We start from the raw sequence: 9,785 nt of genomic DNA, 5'->3' as shown, positions 1-9,785 counted from the left end.
CTTGGTCTCGGTCTTTCCCCCGGTGCGATTGCCAAACAGACTCCGTATCATGAGACCTGGATCACGAAAGTGCTCATCATGACGACGGTGGTCAGTATGGACCAGAACGAGACCGCTCGTAGTTCCGCTCGGCGAGGTAGCGGTCTCGGAACTCCCACGTTGCGCAACAGACGCTCTGCGTCTGGACTGATTTGTGTAAGTTGTCGCGGACAATGCCTAGGGACGTCTGAAAAGAAGGAATAAACATTGTAAAGGAGGGGTCATCTCCGGGGAGGGTCATCCGGGGGAGGGGCCTTCAGGGACGGGCTTCAAGGGGAAGGCATTCTAGCGCGGCCTACTGGGGAGGGGCCTTCAGGGGGAGGGGCTTTAAGGGGAGGGCTTCAGTAAGAAGGGGCCTTTAGGGGAGGGAGCCATGTGGAGGCGCATATTGGGAGGGTCTTTCAGGGAGGAAACCCTCAGGCGGAGGGATCATTAGAGGAGGGGCCATAATGGGGGCCTGCAGTGGGCGGGACCTTCTGCAGGAATGGCCTCCTGGGGGCGGGCCATCAGGAGGGGCCTTCCAGCAGCGCCCCCTCCTTGCCCCTCCCCTTCCAATAGAACTACTGCCTCACCTGGATTTCTTCAAGTCGTACTTCCATTGTGTCGGTTCCTCCCCCGTCCCAGTCATCATATCCATCCATGGAGGTTTCCTTAATTCTTCATCCTCGTCATCATAATCCAAGGCAAGGTCAAAATACACCAGCTATCAAGAAAACGTATCAATTTGTTCATCAACTTAACCCGATGGAACACTGAGACTATTATTTGACAACAGAATGTGATCAATTCAGTATGCCATCAGTTCCAAATGATAAAAGCTATCCAAATGAATAGTGACAAATACTACATTGCCTAGTAAAATGACCGAGAACATTCCAATAGCTCTAGATATTACAGTGAAAATGGTTTTACTTCAGACTAGACCTTTAAGTGCAGAAAACATGCAAACAAAATCAGGCCAACTTTACTCCCTCTTTAGCCAATAAAATTCTCCAAATTTTTTATGAGGCAAAGACAAGGTCCTCACTATTTCAACAACCAACTTTGAGATCTCATTTTTTTAAAGGAGACGTAAACATTTTGCACCTGAGAGTGAAGCCATGTGATTTCAATTTGAAGCCTAAGACTAGACTGGTACATGTCCAACTTTTTGAGAAGATTGATCTTTCAGTATTCTGGTGGCATGACTATTGGGAGTGTGTAGAATAGAGACTGGGTACCGGATCTTTCTTTTGACATAATTGATTGATGCAGTACTAAAGGGGTGTTGACTGGTTGTTTCATGTGCCAGTCTATTTTCTTGTATTACATGTTTTTGGGACTATCTTAAGTTTTGGACTCGCATAAATTATGGCAGTATTGAGAGTCCACAATTTTCAGACTAGTTTTACTATATGATGTTTACGGGAATTATTTTCTCACCTTCTCCGTCATTCGACTGAAGGAGTTATCAAACAAAGAGGTAATCTCCAGTTTCATGAGTGCCAAAGCTGAAACAAAATTTACAAAAAAAATTGCAAAATTAAACAAGCTCCCACAGTCAAATATCAAAAAAAAAAAATGATTCAGGCAAAATTTTAAAAAACATGTTTAGCATCCCGCCCGCTTCCTTTTTGGAGGCCGCCTCCTTTTTTGTGTTGTTTTAAAAACATGAACAAATGATAAATTGTAAACAGTGACATCATTTTGGCCTCTTCGTCTGTTGCATCTAGCCCATACAAAGCTGGTATGTCATTCCTTAGTCCAAGTGGCAGCCATTTATAAAAAAAAAGTTGGCGGCCATCTTGAAAAAAAAGCCCAGTTCGGGTGGCCATTTTGGTAGGACAAAAAAAAATGTCTCCTTTTTTTTTTTTAAAAGCAGGACGCTAACATGTTTTTTCCTTACTTGGCCTAACTTTTAAAAAGGACAAGGGATTATTCTTTTCTCTCAGCTAATGTTGTCTTCTCTCTCCCCATGCTCTTGTTTTTTTTTAATCCAAATGAGGCGCTTACGTGTAAATTCCTTCTTGTTTGCGTGCTTCAGTGGCAGCGCTTTATTCGTCGGTGATCTCAGTATAAAATTTATATCCATGTCTCCCCCTTCAATGACCTGCAAATAAAGTCAAAGAAAAAAGTGGTTTATTTTCCAATATATTTAGGTGGGCGCGGACATCTGGAAATATTTTTGGTAACACATAGCAACTGATGAAAAAGATGAACAGCCTGCCCCACCTATTCTAAAATTAAATGGCCTTCCACATCATGCCCCGACTTAGCCCCACTAGTGTGGCCGTCGGTATGCTGCGCTGAACCTAAGGCCACACACCATGGTCCGCGCACTACTGAGGACGTTTTCATAAAATTTGCAGGGAATTTCTTACATATGGTTGTATTCTACGATGTCCCATCTATCACTTCTGGGATGCTTAGGTGTAATGATGTTCAATTTTCCGAGATATTCTTGAATCTTTCTGGAGCCCATATGCACTCGTGAAACGTCCGGTGATGGCAGCCACTTTGAATGTGACAAGAGATGACCTCAAGCTGTGACGTCGCGTTTATGCAAATTGCTTGTCGAGCGAGGGCGCGAGTTGCAAATGTGACGGCTGTTTCCTGTGCCGTAGATCCTGAATAGAGATCAGTGCACGTGGCCCCCAGACGGATAAATGCATGGTACAGGAAACAGCCGTCGCATTTGCAACTCGCGCCCTCGCTCAACAAGCAATTTGCATAAACGCGACGTCACAGCTTGAGGTCATCTCTTGTCACATTCAAAATCGCTGCCATCACCGGACGTTTCACGAGTGCATATGGGCTCCAGAAAGATTCAAGAATATCTCGGAAATTGAACATCATTACACCTAAGCATCCCAGAAGTGATAGATGGGACATCATAGAATACAACCATATGTAAGAAATTCCCTGCAAATTTTATGAAAACGTCCTCAGTAGTGCGCGGACCATGGTGTGTGGCCTTAGGTTCAGCGCAGCATACCGACGGCCACACTAGTGGGGCTAGCCCCGACTAACACAAAATCACTTCAGCCCAAAGACATGACAGAAAGCCAACAAGAATTTTGTTGTGTACAAATCAGAAATGTTCTTAAACTTTAGCTTCTTTAAAGGGAATATACATCATTTGCTTTTGCTGTAATTTTCAGAAATGGATGGAATTGGGGGATTGGAAATATAAAGCAAATATAGTTACACTGACTTTTTGGAGGTTTTGGGTTCGAAAATGCTATAAAAACCGAGAAAAACGATCATTTACCTGTAGTCTGGTTCCCTGACTCCATATAAGAGGAAACAGAGCAGTTTACATACATTGGGGAATTGTAAGGTCAGGGAACCAGTCTAGCTGGCTCGTACCCGTTCATAGGTTTGTAATCGATTGCAAACAAGTGCAATAGTCAATTGGGGCCAGTATTTGAAAAAAAGCCAGTTGTTTCCAACGCTGATCGGCCGATCAGCGTTGGAAATTGATACAAAAATACCACTTTTCTTGAAAATGACAGTATACCAGGTGCCATAATTTTACAGGATGCTTTAGACCGTCATTTACCAACGTCCTATTAAGGTATTTCGCAAAAACTTGGTAGTTTTATTTTTCGATGTTTGCAAATGTTGTATATTCCCTTTAAAAGGGGGAATTGGAATGTTTTCTGCCCCAAACATGCTGGTGCAAATAAAAGGTGATCATGTAAGTACTAGGCCCTGTTCCCTGGAGAACAAAATTCATTCTAATTTAGTTGACTAACTTGACTTCAAAACTAGTTGGGGGCATTAAGAGTAAGAATAAGCAGGTATGTAGAGCATGTAGCATGTGTAGAGAGCAGGGTTTTGAATTTGTCAGGGAAATTTGGGGTAAAATTACGATGACAACAAAACATAACACGAAAATAAAATGGTGATAACCACGATATACCGTGTACGAAGCACCAACATGCAACAGTAGTACGAAAATCCCAATTTCTAGTTTTCTACCCCCCAAAAAACTGTTCAAATTACAAACCATGTAAGCCTACAACAGAGCCTGCTTAGGCTTGAAAAATTCTTTTTTAATGATAAAAAAAACCCTTGACTGTACTTTATATTTGATCAAACTAAAGAGGGGCCCTATACTACACGATCGCCAAATACATCATTGACATTGGCCGAACTCGCACGTTTATCTATTTATTTTTTGACACACACACACCTGAAATTCGAAATCCAAGGTTTTCTGTTCTTTGATGCGTTGATGAAAGCATTCTCTTCTGCCAGCCGGGACGACGACTGTTAAATCATGCTCTATACACCAACATGTCCCTAGGATACTTATTAAAAATACTGCAACAAAATATTGCAACATTTTAGGCGAAAATTCAATCATTTTCCCCCTCGATTGTGGAGAGACTTCCAACAAAAATCGACGTGTACCTAATAAGACTGGCACCCAGACTTACATTTACTATCTCATATTTGGAAATAAATTTCCGAGGAACCAGACTGGACACTATTCGATAGGTGGCGCTGTTTACAATCCATGATTGAAACTTGCTCAGTTTACGAAATCATGACTTTGTCTCCAGCTGTGGCTCCCCTTCTGTCCAAATTATTCATTAAAAACCTTGCCACTTTCAGCATTATGGGGTTCAGCATTATGTAGGTGGTTCATCTTCGAAATCAGAAAGAATGTACACAAAAAAGTATCCACGCCACTTTTTGGTGCGTACAAAGTCTGTGGAGAGTCGAGTGCATTTTCAAAGTAATTTCTAACAAAATTGGAAATGTTGCTCAGTCCAAGATTCTCTGTCTTTTCAACATTGTTGCAATTAATAACTGACCTTGATGAACTATTACAAGTGGCGTAAGCCGCGTAAGGATGCACTATTCTTTCCTCGACAATTTTTCCACAATCGACGGAGTTACTCAGGTGCCATTTTTTTAACAACAGAACTTTCAGATAATTATGCATTTCCACCACTCGTGCATATCTGTTCATGTTTTAAGTTGAATACCTGAATTTGTACAGAACACAGAAAATAATTACAAGATTTGAGACATGTGTTTATATGCAGGAAGACAGAGATATCTTTATTCACCAAAGAGTCCAATTAATGCGATATCTTGTTGACAAACCAGTAATATAATGGTGTAAAACTGTGGCAAAAGTGCATTCATGCTCTAGCTGGGCGTCAATCGGTGGGGGACTTTTTTAAAGGGGGGCGGGGTGATATCATATCGTTTGTCCCCCCCCCACTTTTTTCGTCCCTAAATAAAACTTGTAGCCTATTGTAGCCTAAAGGTTATCGTTTGCTATCTTTTGCTCAAAACATTTGTTCTATGTGGTCAGAAATTGCCTCAGATAGCACCACGAGCGTCTAGAATCCAAAAAATGTAGTGGCCCTTAAGCGGGCCCCGAACCCCACGCCGTTAGGGCTTTGCGCTCGCATGAGTGCTCGTCAAGGTTAGTCCTCCCTCCTTTTGAGAAGCAATTGACGCCATTGCATTCATGAACTTTAAGTTTTCTTTGTGAAGGGCCAAAACCCAAGAAACACGAAATGTAGTTAAATTTGAACGGACCGACTGTCAGTGTCGGAAATCTGGCGCGATCCATCTCACGATCGAGCTCATGACAAGTAACACACCGACCCGAAAGTACAGGTATTTTATATCGAAGAAAACAGCGCCTAAAATCTACAAGTTCCTTTCTTTCTTGAAGCACGACAAACTGTTATAGCCCGACTGTAACACTCTAAAAGTCTTTTTTTTTTAAACGTCTTGTTTCAAAACAGAAGGTTTATGTTATGATCACCAAAAATTGTAATTTACAAGTCTGAATAATCTACTGCAGCTGTTAAAGAAGCTATAACTTTATGATATAGGTAGACTTTCTTAAGACTTTCCGTCCGTTTTTAATGGTTCTCAAGGTATTGGTACAAGCGAGCCAGCATGCGTTTTTCACGGAGGTCTTCGGGAATTTCCCCACTCCTCTCCTCTTCTGGGCGTGGCCGTTTGCCTTTAGGTGGGCGTGGCTTGCGGTCATCTTCCCTTCCTCCTTCTCCTTTCTCCCCTCAGCATCCTCTCTCAACTCACGCTCGTCAAAGCCTTCAAGCTCATCTCCACTACCATCTACTTCGCTGCCATCTCTGGGCGTGGCCGTTTGCCACCCTCTGGGGAAGATGGTCTGTTGCCTTTGGGTGGGCGTGGCTTACGGTCATCTTCCCCTTCCTCCTTCTCCTTTCTACCCTCAGCATCCTCTCTCAACTCACGCTCGTCAAAGCCTTCAAGCTCATCTCCACTACCCTCTACTTCGCTGCCATCTTCTGGGCGAGGCCGTTTGCCACCCTCTGGGGAGATGGTCTGTTGCCTTTGGGTGGGCGTGGCTTGCGGTCATCGTCCCCTTCCTCTTTCTCCTTTTTACCCTCAGCATCCTCTCTCAACTCACGCTCGTCAAAGCCTTCAAGCTCATCTCCACTACCATCTACTTCGCTGCCATCTTCTGGGCGTGGCCGTTTGCCACCCTCTGGGGAAGATGGTCTGTTGCCTTTGGGTGGGCGTGGCTTACGGTCATCTTCCCCTTCCTCCTTCTCCTTTCTACCCTCAGCATCCTCTCTCAACTCACGCTCGTCAAAGCCTTCAAGCTCATCTCCACTACCCTCTACTTCGCTGCCATCTTCTGGGCGAGGCCGTTTGCCACCCTCTGGGGGAGATGGTCTGTTGCCTTTGGGTGGGCGTGGCTTGCGGTCATCGTCCCCTTCCTCTTTCTCCTTTTTACCCTCAGCATCCTCTCTCAACTCACGCTCGTCAAAGCCTTCAAGCTCATCTCCACTACTATCTACTTCGCTGCCATCTTCTGGGCGTGGCCGTTTTCCACCCTCTGGTGGAGGTGGTAGGTTGTCTTTAGGTGGGGCGTGGCTTGCGGTCATCTTCTCCTTCCTCCTTCTCCTTTCTACCCTCGGCATCCTCTCTCAACTCACGCTCAACAAAGCCATCAGCTCATCTCCACTACCCTCCCCTTCTTACCCTCTTTCTCCGCCCATTCCTTTTCCCACTTTTCCATCTCTTTTTCCCACTTTTCCATCTCTTTTTCCCATTTTTCTTCTTTGCTTCCGCCATTCTTTCCCTCCCCATCCCTTTTCAGTCCGCGCTCCCCAAGACGCTCAAGCATCTCATCCTCACTCAGCTCGTCTGGGAGATCTCCGCTTCCTTCTTCTGGGCGTGGCCGTTTGCCACCCTCTGGGGGAGGTGGTTTGTTCCCTTAGGTGGGCGTGGCTTGCGCCCCTCTTCGTCTTCCTCTTTTTGTCCCCCTTTCCCTGCTTTTTCCTTTCTATCATCATAGTCCCCTCTCGGCCCGCCCTCCTCTAGATCGGTCTCAACCATTTCATCTGATCCTCACTGCGCTCCTCTGGAGCAGATCCGCTGGCTCTCTTCTGCTCCTCCTCCTCCTCCTTTTCTCCTTTCCCCTCCTTTGGTTTGCGTCCATCTTGCTTGTCTTTCAATTGGCGTTCCTCTGGGGTGGTGGTCCACTGTCCTCCGCCTCCTTTTCACCTTTCCCCTCCATTGGTTTGCGTCCGTCTTGCTTGTCTTTCATTTGGCGTTCCTCTGGCTTTGGTGGTTTGCCGCCCTCTTGAGACTTGTCTCCTGGAAGTAAATATTAAAAAAATAGTAAAAGTAGATAGTAAAAAGCCCCTCAAATTAATCGTTGAACTTTAAGAACAGTCCACCAAGTGTCTAGGACACATTTCTTCTCAAAGACATCTAAACCTCTGGCTATTGACGAAGACAATCCTCTTGTAGAGTACTGCAAGTTTATCATATGACGAAATCCTCGAAAGTTGCAGTTATCCATCATGCAAAGCATCAGCCCAAAGTGAACTTTAGCCCCCTATCCTCTTAAAGATTGTCTTTTCCCCACCGGATCTTACTGGCGAGTTCCTCAAAGCAACCTCAACTGAACCAAGATTCGAAAAGAGTTCCGTTTGGACTGAGGCATCGACCGATCAACATGAATGCCCCCAAAAGTTACTGTGTCATAATGCTTACCCTTTTCAACCTCAAGCTCGCCCAGTTTCTCCATCAACTCCTCCTTAAGGCCTGCCTCCTTCAACTCTTTCAACAGCAAGCGGCGCTCGTCATCTGAAAGAAAAAGAGGAAGCAAATTAATTGATGAGCAACATTATTTTATAGTCCACAACGTGTTCTAGTTAAGGGGCATTCACAATGCTATTTGATGTCACAATGCTATTTTGATGTTTCAATGACGAACTTGTGAAAATAAATGGTTTGACCGTCGAGTACAAACTGTCGTTCTAATGGCGAAAAAACTAGCCAACCAGACTTGATTTTAGAGCCGCAATGGGTCGGCGGAGAGTTTATAATTTTGACGTGAAGTGGCTCTTAACCCTCTTACCTTCGAGCTCGGCCAGTTTCTCCAGGAGTTTCTCCTCTTGTTCAGCTTTCACCAACTCCTCCATCAGATCACGGATGTCGTCATTATCTTTGGTCGGTCTGGCCTGGCAGCCTACGAAGAGGCAGGCCACGCCTACCAGAAGGATCACCTTCATCATCCCGAGTGTTTTCTAGAGAGAGATAATTATGCCTACTATTAGAATATGAGTCGTAATTATGAACAAATACATTGACAAATTGGGGGAACCACAAACATAGGGCTGGATAGCTCAGTTGGTAGAGCACCGGAACGGTAACACGGAAGTTGCAGGTTCAAACCCCGCTCCAGTCCATTCATTTGTTAAACTTTTCCATTTTTTTTTTTTTTTTTTAAATATGAGACACTTTAAAAACTACTCCTGCGCGAAAGGTCTTGATATGAAGGGAAGTCAGGTTGGCGCAGCGGCACTTTTCTCGCTCCACCGTTGTGACCCAGGTTCGAATCCCACCTGGGCCAATGTGTGGATTGGGTTCCAGTCCATACCAAAAATAGTTAATTTAATCGAAAGTCACAATTGGTAGTGATTGTGTGGCAAATTAAGTTTGAAAATCATTATTGAACTATAGGTTAGACGGTTTTCCCCCAGATATATTCTTCTGGGGTTTTCCTTCTACACTCTAAAACGGTAACTTCTTCTCATTGTCTTCTCTTTACAAGTTACTTCAGGCTTTTGAGCTACAGTACCTAGGTCACTTTGAGGAATCATTCGTTTCATTACCAGAAATAAATAATAATTATGATAAAATAAAAACAACGATATTTCTGTATGGTCGATCCAAATTCAGAAACTGTAGGCCTAACGCTCAAAACTATTGGTTGATAATTTTTTTTACGCCAACTACTGCTCACTGAAGATACGATAGCTTGTTTTAAACCAATAGTAGCTCTAGTTGCAATTGGTAAGGACTAAGGTGGAGTTTAAGCAAGACAAATGTGGATATTTTTGAACGTGCAGTTCCGTCTAAACTGGTTCAATCGGATTGAACACTCAACTCACACGACTCACAAAAAGGCGACTTTTGATTTGATTAACCTTTAGGAGATCTAATAAGTTGATGAAATTCTTGGCTTGTTACAGTTACAACTTTCTTGGGTGATGTGAAATGAATACAAACACATTAGACAATTAACTACCATGAGGCATTACCAAACACGCAATAAACATACGGTTGTCATTTCAAGTTGTTTAATGATGTAATTGTAGCCGAATCTTGGTACACAAACACGCGCCGATGATATGCCAATATGAATTGGGGAAAATAATTGACGTTTATGAACGCCGCAAACTTATCAACTTTCTCCAGGCTGCACCGTGAACAAGTTGTACCTGTGA

At 43.8% G+C, this 9,785-nt stretch overlaps 1 protein-coding gene and 1 pseudogene across 1 annotated transcript; both read right to left on the bottom strand.

Moving 5' to 3' along the window:
* Positions 1-32: 32 nt before the first annotated feature.
* Positions 33-4,369, bottom strand: LOC115922309 (annotated as a pseudogene).
* Positions 4,370-6,308: 1,939 nt separating this feature from the next.
* Positions 6,309-6,965, bottom strand: LOC115922284 (balbiani ring protein 1-like). Its single transcript, XM_030980923.1, has one exon. The coding sequence runs from the start codon at positions 6,963-6,965 to the stop codon at positions 6,309-6,311; it is 657 nt and encodes a 218-aa protein (XP_030836783.1).
* Positions 6,966-9,785: the final 2,820 nt, after the last annotated feature.

This window comes from Strongylocentrotus purpuratus, unplaced genomic scaffold, assembly GCF_000002235.5.
Source record: "Strongylocentrotus purpuratus isolate Spur 01 unplaced genomic scaffold, Spur_5.0 spur5_contig_216, whole genome shotgun sequence".
Lineage (NCBI taxonomy): Eukaryota > Metazoa > Echinodermata > Echinoidea > Camarodonta > Strongylocentrotidae > Strongylocentrotus > Strongylocentrotus purpuratus.
The sequence above is the reverse complement of the archived record's forward strand: the minus strand, read 5'-3'. Positions and strand labels throughout refer to the sequence as shown.

Bases quoted from the DNA above. Each gene is read 5' to 3' on its own strand.
- LOC115922284 (XM_030980923.1), bottom strand. From the start codon at position 6,965: ATGCCGAGGGTAGAAAGGAGAAGGAGGAAGGAGAAGATGACCGCAAGC.